We start from the raw sequence: 16,513 nt of genomic DNA on the forward strand, positions 1-16,513 counted from the left end.
TTGTATGTTAAAAATTAAAGAATTAATTATCCTAAACTACATACTAGTTATTGTTTTTAACTTGTAGTACCATAATCATTAAAATGTAACAAATAGGTCACTTTAGTAAGAATCAGCAACAACAAAAAGTATACACTCTCTCAAAACCCAGCACCACCCAATGTCCCGCCACCACTCCTCCACTTTCCCTTCTTGCTTCCGCCCCTCCACCACCGACCACCACCACCCACCGCCATCTCCGCCGCCACTGCCCATCTCTGGCCACTCCAACCTGACCACCTGCTTCTACCACACCGACTTCGCCCTCTTCTCTCTCACCTGGTCTCGCTCCTTCCTCGACGGCCGCTCTCTCCACCTCAACCTCCTCCACCACTCCTTCGACTCTCCCGCCCCTTCCAACTCTCTCTCTCCTCCTCCTTTCCACCTCCACATCAAACCCTTCATTTTCTGGAAGAGACATGGCTCCAAGAAGCTCTCCCCCAACATTCTCATCTTCTGGGACCTCTCCAGAGCCCGGTTCGGATCCGGACCCGAACCCCAATCCGGGTTCTACATAGCCGTTGTCGTCGATTCCAAGATGACCCTTCTCGTTGAGGACTTGAACAAAGAAGCTTATGCCAAAACCAAAGCCCATCATCACAAATCTGCAGAGACTTCTCATCCTCATCCTCAACCCCAAGCTCTGGTTCTGAAACGTGAGCACGTGGTTGCCAAGAAAGTCTACACCACGAAAGCGAGATTTGGTGGGAAAATCAGAGACATCGAAATCGATTGCGGGTACAATGACTTCAGCAGGCTCAGTTTCAGTGTCGACGGCAAAAAGGTTTTGCAGATTAAGCGTTTGAAGTGGAAATTTAGAGGAAATGAAAGAATCGAAGTCGATGGGGTTCCGTTGCAAATCTCGTGGGACGTTTACAATTAGCTTTTCGAGAACGACATTAACGACGATGGGCACGCAGTGTTCATGTTCAGATTCGAAGAAGAGGAAGACAGGGACAACAACAACAACCAAGTGGGTCATTATGAGAAGTGGGAAACATTAGCAAGAAAGTGTTCTAGATCGAAGCCACAGGAGTTGGCTTGATCGAAGCCTTCTAGATCTGCTCTGACCAGTAGAGTCCTACTTTGATTTCTTATCAGTAGAAGGTTTTTGATTTTTTTTTTTAAGCTCAATTTCTGAAACTGCAATTTATGGAACATTGCAAGTGAATTGAAACTGCAGTTTATTGGAGTTGCAGTTACTAACTGCAGTTTCTGAAACTGCAAATGAATTGAAACTGCAGTTTATTTGAGTTGCAACTGCAGTTTCAGAAACTGCAAATGAACTGAAACTGCAGTTTATTTGAGTTGTAAGCTTGCAGTTGCAGTGTAAGTGAAACTACAGTTTATTGAAGCTGCAGGCTTGCAGTTGTAGTTACTAACTGCAAGTGAAATTGCAGTTTTTTTTTAAGTTGCAGGCTTGCAGTTGCAGAACGATACTTGTGAGTGAAGATGAACAATTGTTGATTTGGTAAAGTTGAAGAAAGAGATCGATTTGGCAAAAAAAAAAAAAAAAGATCAGTTTTGGGCTGTTTGTGTAGTTGGTTTGGTTGTGATGTGTTTCTTTTGATAGGTGTCCGCATGTTATATTTTGGGAGGCTGGTAGATAGTGTGTGCAAGTTAATAAAAATAGATTGAGTGGTTTTGGTTAATATTTTGCTTTGTTAGTACCTTATAATTAATGGACTCTAAATTAAATGATTGCAACAATTCCATATCCATTACAGGGCTAATTTGTTTTACTAGTGAAGAAAATTTTTGTTTGCATATTGTATTTCGTATCACGGAAATTGAACTCGCCGGGTAGACTTATTCTATCTACGGTACCTTGGCTGGACAATTTGGATTCTACTTGTCCTTATCAAATGGTGGATCAGGTTTTCATACATCGATTATTTATCCTCTGCTGAGTTACATTGGCTAGACAATATGGCTTCTTCTTTTCCTTCTCAAATGGTGGATTCAGATTTTCGGACATGGTTTGTCCTCTCTGAAAATATGATTACAATTTTGGAAAAAGGAAAGGAGGAATTCTCTCTTTCCCTGTCCCTCTTTTATAAGATTCATGTATTACCTTTTCAACAATTAATTTGCTGTTAATGGGAGGGATGGGGAGTGCAGAATCTGCAGATTGACTCTTGTCTATAGAGAGTGGAATCAGGTGGCTGATCTGGGCCATTCGTTGGACTTAGGTCTTGCTGTTTTTGAGCATCCCCTCAGAATTGTATACCTGTCGGCCTGTCCTCTTTGAGGATGCTTTGGGCCTTTGGCCCCCAGTTTTACCAAAAAATAAAAATAAAAAATAAGACCTTGAGTAGTTCTAATTGCACCAACTCCTGAGTTGACACCCCCCAGCCCCTTCACAAGATTTTTTATTCAAATTTCCCACTCTGCACATATATACAATTAGAAAAAACAAAAAACTTAACCCCGTAGTGCTACATGTACTATTTTGTATCTCAATTTTATAAATTCAAACTGATGTGAGAATTTGTTATTTATTCATTAATAGGCAAAGTTTTTCACTTGAGAAAAAAAAAATTGTGTATGAGCTCAATTTAGCAATTAAGTGGGTTCATTTAAAAACTACTTTCAAAGAATAGGTTGAGAAAAATAGAGAGACGGAGGCCAACAAGGAGTGGGCTAGTTGGGGTAATTGAGCAAACGAGGTGTCCATTTAGAATTTCTTCCAAAGAGGTTAGCCGGTTAGATAGGTCATAGACTCATAGGTGGCCGGAGCACGTGCGAGTGTGGACCAAAAGATAGAAGCAGCACGTGCGAAACGTATCAGGTGGTAGGTGGTGAACATAGTAACACCGGCACCTAATTAAACAGCAGTGTGTTGTAGCGTTTATTTTGGTTAATAGTTGTCGACTCCATAAAGAAAGTATTGGTCTCTCAATCTTTTACAAGTATCGTTTCTAATTTTGATTGATTGTGTTTGTGTAATGGAAGAAATAGTACAAGTAGAGAACAAGCAAGTGATATTCAAGGGGTTCATAGAGGGGACTCCAAAGGAAACAGACTTGCAAGTTATGGATGGGAAGATTAAGCTCAAGGCCCCTAAAGGGTCTGGAGCTTTTCTGGTCAAGAATCTCTACCTCTCTTGTGACCCTTATATGAGGGGCCGTATGCGTGATTTCCATGACTCCTATATTCCTTCCTTCGTTCCTGACCAGGTATTTCATTTACTCTCGTTTCACTTTTCTTCCATTTCTTAATTTTGCTGGTGTGCTTTCGTAGTAGGTATGACCACCCAACACTCAGCCACTGTTCTAACTTATTACTGTCACTACAATTTGATTCATTTCCTGCTTATAAGTGTCCCTTTAAATAAAAGAAAACAACAGAAGTATATGTATATTACCATTTTATTAATGCTGACACTTGAAATCTGCATTGATAATCCCCATTGTACCAAAAAAGAGAAATCTGCATTGATGATTTTGTTATAATAGTCATTCTTAGCAACGGTTTTCTTTATGAAGCCGATTGAAGGATTTGGTGTGTCCAAAGTTTTGGATTCTGATAATCCGAATTTCAAGCCAGGCGACTTCATCTCGGGGATCACCGGATGGGAAGAATACAGCTTGATCCAAAGAACTGAGCAGTTGAGAAAAATTAAGCCAGATGACATCCCTCTATCATTCCATGTGGGTCTTCTTGGTATGTTAATCTTGCTTTTCAATAAAATATTTCACATCTGTCATATTAGTTTGGACTGTTTTTTTCCTCCCTTCTTTTGGACACAAACAGACACAATTTTAAGTCTTTTCCTCTAATGTAGACTCTATACTTCTAAGTTTTAGAATCATCAATGCTTTCTCTTATTAATTTTTTGGTTCATCAATGCTTCTTTTTATTAAATTTTTGTCATTTTTTCTATGTTTATTTTATGTGCGTAAAATTTTGTAGTCACTGAATCTTGACTTCATAAGTGCTGACCTAAAAATTATAAGGGGGACACTTTTAATAGTTGAATCTAATGTTAAATTGGCTAGAATGAAATATAATCAAAGGAATCAGCAAAATCAGAGAGTATGTCATCTGAATATTCCTTTGTTTTGATTGTTAACTTGAAAGGAAAAAAAAAAAATCCTAATTTGATCTTGTAGCTTCTAGTTAGAGTTACAACTTTAAGGATCTAAAGTGCCTCACGATCTCTCAATTTCAATATATCTAGTTGAATACCTTATAGTTATGAGAGAAAATTATGTGTTTGGTCCACTTATTATTCCATAAATCTCGTTTTGGTCCACAAATTTTTTTAAGTTTTATATTGGTCCACGAATTGTGTGATGTGTTCCATTTTGGTCCAAAATAGACAATTTTGTCCCTCAAAGTCAACTCATTGGTACAAAACTGAGGGGCAAAATTGTCCGGTTTTGCCCGGTTTGGACGAAAATGGAACACTTCAGGCAATTCGTGGACCAATATGGAACTTAAAAAAATTTGTGGACCAAAACGGGATTTATGGAATAATAAGTGGACCAAACGCATAATTTACTCTAGTTATGAAGATTGTTCAGGTATTTGTGCGGTCAACCCCAGAGAGTATGAGAAAAATTTCTTATACGATAAGAGAGAGCAGGTTACACTTTCTCTATGTATATAGTTTCTACTTTATACTTTTTCATTTTCTGGAACATTTTCTTTTTGAGGGAGCTGATCAACTTGTGATCTTTGGGTACTTGTGGCAAAAATACTGATTTGTTGACATTAATTTTAATTCCAACAATCATAAGCTAATCTAACTGCTTAAAGTGTGAACCATTCATTTTTCTGGTTAGTCTAATCAAGCATTAACAGTTGATGACCAATAATTTCTGGAAGGATATATCCTGATTCATTAGACCACTTCTAACAACCACTGCAGTTTCAACATCTAAGTCGTTCATTTTTTCCAGCAGGCTCTTTCAGAGCCCCTCTTGTTTCCCTGGAAACATAAGACACTGTGATTCAGCTATTCAATGCACCAAAAATTGTTGGCTAGTGCTTTTTTCTGCCTGTTTAGCTTAATTAGAGTGTTGTATCCAAGCTTTCCTTTTCTCCTTGGACAGCAAAGGAGAGGAGAGGTGAGGGATTGAAATTAGCTCTCTTTCTAGACTAGGAGGAAAGGAAAAAATGAAAGACTCTGCGGTTCATGTATGGCTGCTTGGATTAGTTTAAATAAAAAAATTTAGTTCTTAAAGCAGTACCCAAACTAGACATTCGATCTTCTTACAGGTATGCCAGGTTTTACAGCATATGCAGGATTCTACGAGGTCTGCTCCCCTAAGAAAGGGGAATATGTTTTAGTTTCTGCTGCTTCTGGAGCCGTTGGTCAGCTTGTTGGTCAACTTGCTAAGTTACATGGCTGTTATGTAGTTGGAAGTTCGGGCTCAAGCCAAAAAGTAAGGTCTTGTTCCTGTAATATGCATTATTACATGTATTTTGTGAATCATTTATTTTTTTTTGTAGATAATTTGAAATAATATACGTGATACAAGTAAAACTTTTACTAATTACTACAAGGCAGACTGTGTATTTCATGGAAAATGAAATTGCACTGACAAGCAATAGGACTAATTGGGACACATTACTACTTACAAGGTTGATCTTTTGAGGAAGAAGCTTGGGTTTGATGAAGCATTTAACTACAAGGAAGAGCCAGACCTGGATGCAGCTTTGAAAAGGTTAGTGATGAGTTACTAAGTTGCAAGTATGATAAAAAACCTCTTTTGTTACATGATTCAAGCCTAGTGACCATTCTTCCTGTCAATCTCTGAACTTAAATTGTTACAAAATGCATAAGATTAAGATCTTCACTTTAATGTTATTTTTCTTAACATTAACAGGTACTTTCCTCAGGGAATTGACATTTACTTTGATAATGTGGGTGGGGACATGCTTGATGCAGCACTTGTCAACATGAGAATACATGGTCGCATTGCTGTTTGTGGGATGGTGTCTGAGAAAAACCTCTCTGACCCCCAAGGGATCCACAATGTATTCAATCTCATAACAAAGCGCATCAGGATGCAGGGATTCCTGCAAAGTGATTACATGCACTTGTTCCCACGCTTCTTGGAACATGTTATTAGTTACTACAAACAAGGGAAGATTGTTTACATTGAAGACATGAATGAAGGCTTGGAAAGTGCTCCATCTGCTTTTGTTGGGTTATTTTCTGGGAAAAATGTTGGCAAGCAAGTCATTCGTGTAACCCATGAATGATCGATTAAACGATGTATTAAATATTTATAAACAAGAGATGGCCAAGTTGAGGCAATTTACAGATTTCTTGAGCTATAAATTATCTGAATGTGATTCGTAAACTGTCAAATCACCCTGCTCGCAATTGTTGCTGTACATTTATCATCACTCTAAAGTCTTTAAAAGAGTGTGGAAAATCTTCTCTATTAATCATGCCACATTGCACTTATTTTAGGTTGTTTCGCCAAATTGTGAGTATGAATTTTGTACTGGTGCTTGATTTTTCTCTTTCCTTCCCACTGTAATCTCAATTTTTATTCAATTTTTAACCTCAGCCGGGTTGAATTTGACGCTTGGCCAAAGATGGACCCAAACCCAAAATTGCTGACCAAAAAACGGCCAACCTTACACTACCATTTAAAATAGTTGGCCGTGTATAATTTTGCTTTGTGCAAGTGGGTCCATGTATAATTTATATGAACTATAATAACATGCATGTGTTGTCCAGTCCAAGCTGAGTTTTTGTTATTTTGTATAAGCCTAATACCGACCACAGAATCCATTTGAACGTTGCCTCATCAGATCAGAGTCCGCTGTTTTTAATGGCAATATACTAATTACCAGAACTGCAACCAAATAAGTCTCAATCACAAACTAACTCACGCTCTGTTTAGGGCAATTTTATGAGGTTGAGGCACCATTGGAAGGAGCACCAGATGGAGTGGCTGCGGATTTATGGCGTTTGATAGTGTTTGTGGTTAAAGGCAGGCCGATGATGGCAGGCTCTGCTGCAACTTATCCGTTTAAAACAATAGAACCTATCCCAAAGAGCATAAAAGCACTTGTGGATATGATCAATCAACACTCAATTATTTGTTTGGGCGTTTTCATGGGATTTTTTTCGGGACTAATCAATACCTCTTTTCTAATAGCCAATTAGCCATGAACTTGTTTTGGCATCTTAATGATCAGATCATATGGTTAGCGGTTACCGGGACGATTGCCAAATGCCAAGCCATGCAGAAAACTGGTACATCATTCATGTGCACCTACATTTCCATTAATTGGAGCAAATTAACTCTCAAAGACAAAGACAAAGCTTTGTAATGCACGAAAGTCGTGGCATTATATATGCTTGCTCGATCTCGTTTCACTTATTTTGGTGAAGAGAACGAACACAACAATTCTAGTTCCACAAAGGTGCCATACAAAACAAGTTCAAATGAAAGTAATGCAGAGGAAGTCGAAGTTTCAGAGGAGACGACACAAACTAAATGAAAATACAAAATGTGTACGTGGATTGGAATAAGTTCATCAAGTACGATTTAACTATAAGTTGTTAAATAAATTGATCGACTATCAATCAAGACATCAAGTTGGATTAGACTAATTTGTTTGGTCCAATCGTTTTTTTTTTCTTAAAAAAAAAAAAATCAACTTTATAGGAACTCGGAAGCTTGTTTTGTGTAGTTTTTTTTTTTTTCCTTTAAAAAATGTAGCTTATTTTTTATTAAAAGAAAAACACCCTTAATTGCATCAGCAGCCCACGATTGTGCTTTCTAATCAGCACTACTGAATCCTACTCACGCCTTAACGTAGTGGCGAGTTCCTAGTTACTAGTTACATAAAGTTAAGACCGTGATACACCATAACATTTCTCATTTGTCAAAGAGAGACTAGTACAGGCTCTTCTCGCTCCCCTCTCTCTCTCTCTCTCTCTCTCTCTCAAACTCTCTGATTCATCTTTGCTCCGAGCTTTAAAGGGTACGCATCAATTTTTTGTCTTTGTTATTATTTAATTATTGTTTATTTGGTGCTCTTTGATTTCTATATAATGCCTCTAATTATAATTCTTCTTTTTACCAAAATTGCTCTGTCTGCTTCTTAAGCTTTTTTTAATCAATTATTGTTTGTATGAATGAAATTCTTTTCTCTCGTTCATCAATTGCCTCATTTTTGTTCTATTCTTGCACCAAATGCGTATACTTATGAGTGTGTGTGTCCGTGTGTGTTTTTGGTTTTGGAATGCCACCAGCTATAATTGAAAGCAAATCATCATTATACATATTTGGGTGCTGTTAATTTGCTTCGTTAAATACTGTTATCTGTAAAGACTCGTGAAACCATTTGGTGGGTAATTGTAAATTTCGTTGGTATTATTTGCCTGGGAGTAAAGTATTGATGAATGTTGAGATTGTGTGCATTACGCATTTTATCAAATATCCCAGGCAGTTTTATATGCTTGTTGACTGCATGGTGCCGATAGTCTCTCTTACAGTTAGTTGTGTACAGAGTCTACAGACTGGCTAAGTCAAGTGGCTGCATGAGATTTGTCACCATTTTTCTCTTCGTAGATAATGGCTTCAAGAGCAATCTTGCGAAGGAACAGATATCTCTTCAATTCCCTGAATCAACCCACTCACTTGATTCAGGGTTTCTCAAATTTCGAGTATAGGCGACCGTCCCAATATAGTGATATAGGCAATTTCAGCTGGGTTGCAAGTCAACCATCTGCAACTACTGATGATTGTAGAAATGGAGGTTCATCTGTAGTTTCCAAGGATGAATTATCAGCTTTCAAAGCAGCAGGGCTTCTCAGGCATAACTCTTTTAGGATATCAAATTTGGGTAATGGAATTGGAAGGGCAGACTTCATTTCTCCTCTGGGACTTAAGTGGACTTTGCAATTTGTATCATATGCTTCCTCATCCGTGGCTGGTCAACCTGAATTGGGCAGTGGCAACAATGGAAATGAGCAACAGGTTTCTAAACAGAAAAAGGAAGCTTCACCAGAGGAGTGTGATCAAGCAGTTGAAGGTTTGAGCACAGTAAAAGCAAAAGCAAAAGCTAAGCAGATGCAAGAGTCCCAAAAGAGTGCTAAATATTTTATGGACAAAGTGTGGGCAAAGCTTCTGGGGATTGGTCCTGCTTTAAAAGCTGTTGCTTCCATGAGCAGGTTTTAACCTTCTCTCCTCAGTGTTGCGCTTGCTCTAATTAGATTCATGTAGTAATCATCTGTCTTTCAGGGTGGACTGGGCTAAGAAGTTTCATCACTGGAAGGATGAATTTAAATCTACGATGCAACACTATTGGTTGGGTACGAAATTACTTTGGGCTGATGTTAGGATTAGCTCAAGGTTGTTGTTGAAGCTTGCTAGTGGGAAGAATCTTTCCAGAAGGGAGAGGCAGCAACTCACACGCACCACAGCTGATATTTTCAGGCTAGTTCCTTTTGCAGTTTTCATTATAGTTCCATTCATGGAGTTCTTGCTGCCAGTATTCCTGAAGTTATTTCCAAACATGTTACCATCAACCTTCCAGGACAAGATGAAAGAACAGGTAATGCTTAACTTCTTGAATGATGGTGCAGGTGGGTCTAGCTTATGGTTGTGAGATTGTTCTTTGGTCAAACGAAACACAGATTATAAGTGCCTCTTTGTTTCCTTATTTTGTAGATTTTTCATACTTTTAAATAAGGGATAAAGATAAAATTACATTCTGAATACTTATATTTCTATTTGACTCTGGTAAGGGCATCTCTAAAAGAGAGTTCAATTTTATTGTCTTAGTGTTTCTGCAGTTCTAATCTTTTTTCTTATTTCATTTTGACCAAATAATTCATGAACTTATTTTATAATGTGACTTATGAGCGCATAAAATACCAAGGTCAATGGGTCATTTGGTGTTGGGACTTAAGAGTGGTAAGACTAAAATGTAAAAAAATAGGAGAACAAAGACAAATATTAGTGCAAACTTCTAAAAAGTATTAGTAAAAAAACCCTTATTTTGTATTAGACTTGTAGTGATGAAGCCCAGAATGTATTTCATTGAAGCAAAATAGAAAAATAGTGAAACTAAATGTTTCAAAAAAAAAAAAAAAAAACAGACATTTAATTTTCTTTTTACAACAAACTATGGAAGCTCTACTTCTATTATTTGACGTAGTCTAATCATAATTTAATGATATAAAGTACAGTGGTAGTTGTTTCTTAAGTGCTCTTTATCTTACCTATTGTTATGAAAGAAATTGCTTCTAAATGCTTTTTATGTTTAATAATTTGGCTTCCTTACTCAGATGTATGATCATGTATATGTAGGTTTAATGTTTGTGTGTGTGTATCCTTTGGTTTTTTCTAATTCCAATTGTCAAGCGTAATAACGGTGTCTCTATTAAAATGCTAACCTGTAGGAGGAATTGAAAAGAAAGCTTAATGCAAGAATAGAGTATGCAAAGTTTCTTCAGGACACTGTGAAAGAAATGGCTAAGGAAATCCAAAGCTCGCGAAGTGGAGAGATCAAGAAGACAGCAGAAGATCTTGATGAGTTTATGAACAAGGTAAGTCCTTTTTCCCTTTTCCGTGAGCAATACTAGTAGTATTATTTTATGTTTTTGTGTATTTTATCAAGAGAAAAAAAAAAACTAAAGTATCACCTATTTATATTTGGCTTTATTCTGCCATTTAAACAGGTTAGAAGAGGCACCTGTGTTTCTAATGATGAAATTTTAGGCTTTGCCAAGTTATTCAATGATGAGCTTACTTTAGATAACATTAGCCGGTCAGTATGTCTGTCATTTGCATCAGTATTTTGGACATGTTTTTGCCCTTTTGTTTATGACTCTCTTTCATCTTGAGTGACCTTATTGTTATTTGACAAAAATACTTGTTTTATTGTCAAGTACAGGCCTCGGTTAGTAAATATGTGCAAATATATGGGTATCAGCCCATATGGAACAGATGCATATTTGCGTTATATGCTTCGGAAAAGACTACAACAGTAAGATATTGTTGCTTTTCTTTTTGTTTGGGGGCTTTTTTAGTTTAATTTTTCGTCACATGAAGTTTCAACATGTGTGGTCAGTTCTTTTATGGCAGCCTTGGACAGTTGTTTTTTGAGCAGTGGACCACCTATTTTATAACAAATCTTTGCGTCTCTGTTTATCACATGCCAAGAAGGTTCTGATTTGATCAACTTTCGGTATATGTCTTCCATATATTCTCTGTAAGACCTTGTTTTGTCTGTTGATCATGAAAGCATTTTGGTCTACTTGGAAGGAAAAGGTAGAATAGACCTTTAGACAAGGGAGCTCCGTTGTGGCAGTTGTTAAGAGGCTTCTATTTCTACTGGTCTGTTACTTATCTTAAAAGAAAAGAAGGGAAAAGATGTCTCTGTTGTCCTCTTTGTGTTTATTTTTTATAAATTTATAAATTTCTTGGTGGCAGATTTACCCATGCTCAGGACCTGCAACTTCCTTTGCCTTGTACTTTTCATTACTTTTATGTGTGCAACTTATACATATTTTGTCTTTTGCTACAATTCCATTACCAATGTTGGTCTCACTAAAGTAGGGAATTTCTTGAAAATGTAGGCATTTTGTGAATGATATGTATATATATATATATATAACTATTATAAATTTATAAGTGAAAACAATTTTTTTTTAAGAAATTTGTACCAAATACAATCAATTATTCATTCCTTATGTAAAATTTACATATGTGGTGAAATATGTGAGCTTGCAAAGATATGTTTTATGTTTTTCCATTTTGAGGATTCAAAATTGAGGGGAACTGAATACCTAATTATTTTTCTTATATAATTGGTTTGATGTTTGCATTTTAAAACATTGCATCATTTCAATTTGGCAGGATCAAGAATGATGATAAGATGATTCAAGCTGAGGGCGTGGAGTCCTTATCAGAAGCAGAGCTTCGTCAAGCCTGTCGAGATAGAGGCCTACTTGGATTACGTTCTGTTGAGGAAATGAGGGAAGAGGTTGATGCTTCATCTTATATCCTTTCTCTAGTGAGAAAACTTGCACTATTTACAGATTAACTTAAAAAATGTCTATTTTAATTAAAGTTCTGTATTACAGTTATGTATGAAATGAGGCAACAGGTTCTGTATAGAACTTGCACAATTTGTGGTTTACTTGTAGATTTTGTCTTTCTTTCTTTTTAATAAAAGGTATGCTCCAGTTTAAAAAACAAATAAAATGAAGGAAAGTTCTGCATAAATAATGCTTAGTCAATAATGAGGTCATCCGTTCATGGCATTTTTAAATGCTTGCATAAGCAACTCTCACATTCTTTTGATATATTCAGCACAAATCCAATATTGAATGTCATGGATGTTAAATGAAAAATTCTAGCTTTACTTACTGCAAGTAGATCAATGTGTGACAGCATAATTGTATGTCTATGCTGAAGGAACAAAAAATCAATTTATATGTTTATTTCCCAACATAATTGCACATGCTTTACCTAACATGGTTTGAAACTCTGGACAGCATGCAATGACCTCATGTGATGTGTAAAGTAAGTAGTGGGTTTATCTTGAGTGCTTTCTTCTCTCCATATGATCAATTGTATTGGCCAAAGTAGCAAAAATAATTTTTTATTAACATAATTAAAGTTGCTAACTACTAAATGATTTCTAATTAATCTTCTAGAAAAAATGAGATGGGCCTATTTTTGAATGAACCTCCCCTCAAATATCTGTAACCTCTTTATTAAACTTCCTGGAGGTGGAAGATTTGGCAGCTACCACTGTTTTATGTTTTAATTATCTTTTGTTCCTCATAAAAGCATTTAAATATTTCTCTTTGCAGTTGCGTGATTGGTTGGATTTGTCTCTCAGTCACTCTGTACCGTCTTCCCTCTTGATTCTTTCTAGGTAAATCAATGCTTCATCAGAATATATGTGTTCCAGGACATAGAGCTGCATCTAAGTGGTTGCTTTTGGTCGGGTAACTTTCTGCAGAGCTTTCTCTGTGTCCGGAAAAGTTAAGCCAGAGGAAGCTGTTCAAGCTACACTCTCCTCTTTGCCAGATGAGGTTGTGGATACTGTTGGGGTGACAACTTTGCCATCTGAAGATTCTGTTGCAGAAAGGAGGAGGAAGTTGGAGTTCCTGGAAATGCAGGAAGAACTGATCAAGGTTGATTTTAATATGCTTTAGCTGCTTTTGCCATGTTTGGGGTTTTTTGGGTGGTTTGAGAACTTGTAGTATTTTCCATGTTTTGGGCTTTTTACTACTACCACTACTACTATGATTTGAAATTTTTGTATTCCTGCAAGCTTCTACTTAGCTTTTAAGTACTTCTGTTTCTGGTTACTGGTTCTAAATGATTTAGTATATAGGAAGAGGAAGAGAAAGAGGAAGAGAATCAGGCCAAGATGAAGGAATTTCTTAGTAGGCAAAAGGACGTGGCTTTGGAGGAGATGACTGTTCCAACAGCTAAAGAGGCACAAGAACAGGCAAGAGCAGAAACATTGGAGAAACAGGAACCGCTTTGTGAGCTCAGTCGTGCTTTGGCTGTTTTAGCTTCAGCATCCGTAAGGATTAGAAGTCATTATGTGTCTTAAGGCTTGTTAAGCATTATTTTTTTTATTTATAAGAGGATGATTGATTTGCTTGTCTTCTTTCAGTCAGTCAGTAGAGAACGTGAAGAGTTCTTGAGACTTGTCAAGAAGGAGGTAGACTTTTTAATGTCTGTATCTGACTTTTGAACAAATATATTTTAATTTTCAAAGTTTAAAGATTATTTTGAGATTCTATAGAACTGATGATGCTGACATCATGGCTTAACAATGACAGTATCTCCTGTTTTTACCATGTTTATAATCCTATTGCTTTTGATTCAAAAGGTCACCCTTTTTAATATGTTACAGACTTCTCAACTCTTTATGGTCATGTTTCTTCCTTTAGCAGATGTCTCCTGGTTGTACTTTTATTTTATTTTTGGTCAAACCTCCTGGTTGTACTTGAACCACTGTAATTGCATTTCAATTTCATCTTTGCTTTTCTCCAAATTCTTTTGGTCAGTTTTTGATAATTATCTGAACATTTTCAGTTACTTTGACTAAGAAACCAGTGTTCATTGATTCCATACTCCTTCTCAAATATCCTGGCAGTGTAACCATTTTTTCCCATCTGATGTATTGCCCTGGGTGCCATGGGATAAACTATCAAAGTGATATTAGTAAACTGTTATCTGAATAATTCCCCCTACTTTTGTTGAGGGTACTGGTGAAATTTGTCAGCTAAGACATTTTCCCGTATTTGTTTTTTTAAATCATATTGTATTATCCAGTACATGAACTGTGATTTTCACAACCTGGCATATAGAAATCCCAATTAGATGATGTATAAAATTGTGCCCCGGTTCATTTATATGTTTAGTCATTTATTTATTTATTTTATATTTGTATCTGATTCATCATATTCTGGTCTAAATTCTACAAAACAAGATTATGTTTGTTTGTTTCTGTTATCATTTTCAGATAGAACTGTATAACAATATGGTGGACAAGGAGGGTACTGAAGGTGAAGAAGACGCTAAGAAGGCATACAAAGCTGCTCGGGAGGATGGTGACCATGCAGCTGAGATGACTTTAGCTGACAGGGTTTCTTCAGCACTTATAGACAGGGTAATTAGATTTTGAAGAATTTTGAATTTTATAACTTCCATTGTCTCTTTCTCTTCAATGCCGGACTTGTTAGTTCCAATAGATTAAATATCTAACATCCTCTGGATTGTAATATATTCAATGTGGCACTGAAAAGAACTAACATGTTTTTATGGATGTTTACATTTCAGGTTGATGCTATGCTGCAGAAGCTTGAAAAGGAAATTGACGATGTTGATGCCAAAATTGGAGATCGTTGGCGGTTGCTTGACAGGTTTGTTAGTTGTCTTTAAATGTTAATCGTCTCTTGGTATTGGTGGGAACTTGAGGTTTTCTGGTGGCTAATTGAAAGCAGTTAGTAATCCTAAAATTATCCCCTACAACAAATTTCATGTCCTGATGCTACTACATTAAGTTTTGGGTGAATCCCCATATTTGCTCAGTTAGCCCCTCAATTCTTTTAACTGTTTAGTCCCAAATTTACTCTTTAATAAAATTCCGATTCAAATTCAAATTTATTTATTGATTTCGAAAAGAACACTTGGTCCTCCCAGCCCCTCCCCCTCCGTCATTTCAGCAGCCTCTATTTGGTTGCGTAGGTGCCTCTTTTTGTAAATTTGGGGTTCAAATAGACTCTCTTAAATTTCTGCTGATAATGAAAGAATTGTTTGCTTCTTTGTGCTCCTTCATAAATAATTCATTGTTTCTTATTGGATTGGATCTGTCATAAAAACACATATCAATTTGTCATATGTATGCCAGGGATTATGATGGGAAAGTAACACCGGAAGAGGTTGCATCTGCTGCTATGTACCTTAAGGACACCTTGGGCAAGGAGGGCATCCATGAACTAATTAGCAGCCTTTCCAAAGACAGAGGTCAGTGACTATATATATCATTTTCCTCATTTTGAATTTCCAGCTACTATTTTTTGACTTGATAAATTAAGAATCTATTAAGTGCCTTGATCGTATGTGAAAACTCTGGGATTTAAATGGACTGACCCATTGACCATTTGAGAACCAGCCCACTGTTAATTATTTTGTCTCATTAATTAATAAGCCGATGCCACTTAGAGATGAAAGCAAAAGAGGATTAAGAAAGCAGCCATCACCATTTTAATGATTGTGCAAGTCCCTGAGATGATCTAATGGACTTATTTCAAATTTATTTATAAATGACTTAAAAGGAAAGGAGTTAATATATGCTTGCTTAAACTGCTTTGTCATTAAAATCATTTATAACTTTCATCTCTATCTTTTCATCTGGGTTGTTTTCTTTTCTAATTTTTTCTTTTTAATATTAATCTTACCATTGTTGTTTGGCATAATAATAACCGAGTACCGCTCCATCTGTTTTGCTTCCAACAGAAGGAAAAATACTAGTTGAAGATATTGTCAGACTGGGTAGTCAAACAGAAGATGCTGATACTGATGAATCTGGAAAATCATAGAGGCGAGGGTGCACCCAGTTTCATCAATTCAAAAGTGACTTGAATAATTTCTTCGTCCACAAAAAAGAAAAAAAAAAAACTTGAATAATTTCTGGTTAGTTTGTGGGTTCGGGGCATGCATCTACTGCGTTTTAACTTTTATCTAGATGCTTGTTTAGCGCCTCGCCAATATATATATACTAATATACATATCCTGAAGACTGAAGAAGAGTGAAGACGTGGGTTGCTTCGTATCCCAATTTGTACAAAGCAGGAATAAAGCGGAAATATTTTTTTAAGATTCTTTTTAGCATACAACATTAGGTGATAGGGATCGTCCTTTACTTTGATGAAATTCATCAATGTACGTGAATATGTCAAATTTGTGCATACACATTACATATTCAATGTTTTTTGTTGGCCTTCCTGGTTATATAT

General features: G+C 36.5%; 3 protein-coding genes across 7 annotated transcripts; all 3 read left to right on the forward strand.

Moving 5' to 3' along the window:
- The first annotated feature begins 63 nt into the window (after positions 1 to 63).
- On the forward strand, positions 64 to 1,071 carry LOC147280560 (uncharacterized). Its single transcript, XM_086248513.1, has one exon. The coding sequence runs from the start codon at positions 161 to 163 to the stop codon at positions 920 to 922; it is 762 nt and encodes a 253-aa protein (XP_086104639.1). The 5' UTR covers positions 64 to 160; the 3' UTR covers positions 923 to 1,071.
- Positions 1,072 to 2,894: 1,823 nt separating this feature from the next.
- On the forward strand, positions 2,895 to 6,318 carry LOC147280561 (Zinc-binding dehydrogenase family protein). 3 transcript variants are annotated; one of them, XM_086248511.1, is made up of 5 exons: positions 2,895 to 3,218; positions 3,528 to 3,705; positions 5,284 to 5,432; positions 5,632 to 5,714; positions 5,877 to 6,318. In XM_086248511.1, the coding sequence occupies exons 1-5, from the start codon at positions 2,988 to 2,990 to the stop codon at positions 6,253 to 6,255; spliced, it is 1,020 nt and encodes a 339-aa protein (XP_086104637.1). In that variant the 5' UTR covers positions 2,895 to 2,987; the 3' UTR covers positions 6,256 to 6,318. The 3 variants fall into 3 exon arrangements, with proteins under 3 accessions (XP_086104637.1, XP_086104638.1, XP_086104636.1); XM_086248512.1 differs by having other exon boundaries at positions 3,585 to 3,705; positions 5,266 to 5,432; XM_086248510.1 differs by having other exon boundaries at positions 2,896 to 3,218; positions 5,266 to 5,432.
- Positions 6,319 to 7,806: 1,488 nt separating this feature from the next.
- LETM2 (LETM1-like protein) lies at positions 7,807 to 16,512 on the forward strand. Of its 3 annotated transcripts, XM_086248956.1 has the most exons (15): positions 7,812 to 7,998; positions 8,527 to 9,190; positions 9,261 to 9,573; positions 10,424 to 10,570; positions 10,703 to 10,791; positions 10,918 to 11,010; positions 11,883 to 12,009; positions 12,845 to 12,909; positions 12,997 to 13,171; positions 13,375 to 13,569; positions 13,663 to 13,710; positions 14,518 to 14,664; positions 14,835 to 14,917; positions 15,406 to 15,521; positions 16,014 to 16,512. In XM_086248956.1, the coding sequence occupies exons 2-15, from the start codon at positions 8,592 to 8,594 to the stop codon at positions 16,094 to 16,096; spliced, it is 2,280 nt and encodes a 759-aa protein (XP_086105082.1). In that variant the 5' UTR covers positions 7,812 to 7,998; positions 8,527 to 8,591; the 3' UTR covers positions 16,097 to 16,512. The 3 variants fall into 3 exon arrangements, with proteins under 3 accessions (XP_086105084.1, XP_086105082.1, XP_086105083.1); XM_086248957.1 differs by lacking the exon at positions 7,812 to 7,998 and having other exon boundaries at positions 8,507 to 9,190; XM_086248958.1 differs by lacking the exons at positions 14,835 to 14,917; positions 15,406 to 15,521; positions 16,014 to 16,512 and having other exon boundaries at positions 7,807 to 7,998; positions 13,663 to 13,724; positions 14,518 to 14,648.
- The last annotated feature ends 1 nt before the right edge of the window (position 16,513 follows it).

This window comes from Dryas octopetala, chromosome 6 (assembly GCF_963921425.1).
Source record: "Dryas octopetala chromosome 6, drDryOcto1.1, whole genome shotgun sequence".
Classification (NCBI taxonomy): domain Eukaryota; kingdom Viridiplantae; phylum Streptophyta; class Magnoliopsida; order Rosales; family Rosaceae; genus Dryas; species Dryas octopetala.

Coding starts and splice junctions, on each gene's coding strand:
- LOC147280560 (XM_086248513.1), top strand. CDS start 161: ATGTCCCGCCACCACTCCTCCACTTTCCCTTCTTGCTTCCGCCCCTCC.
- LOC147280561 (XM_086248510.1), top strand. CDS start 2,988: ATGGAAGAAATAGTACAAGTAGAGAACAAGCAAGTGATATTCAAGGGG. Junction 3,706..5,265: donor ATTCCATGTGGGTCTTCTTG/GTATGTTAATCT, acceptor ATCTTCTTACAG/GTATGCCAGGTTTTACAGCA. Junction 5,433..5,631: donor GTTCGGGCTCAAGCCAAAAA/GTAAGGTCTTGT, acceptor ACTACTTACAAG/GTTGATCTTTTGAGGAAGAA.
- LETM2 (XM_086248956.1), top strand. CDS start 8,592: ATGGCTTCAAGAGCAATCTTGCGAAGGAACAGATATCTCTTCAATTCC. Junction 11,011..11,882: donor CTTCGGAAAAGACTACAACA/GTAAGATATTGT, acceptor TCAATTTGGCAG/GATCAAGAATGATGATAAGA. Junction 14,665..14,834: donor CTTCAGCACTTATAGACAGG/GTAATTAGATTT, acceptor TTTACATTTCAG/GTTGATGCTATGCTGCAGAA.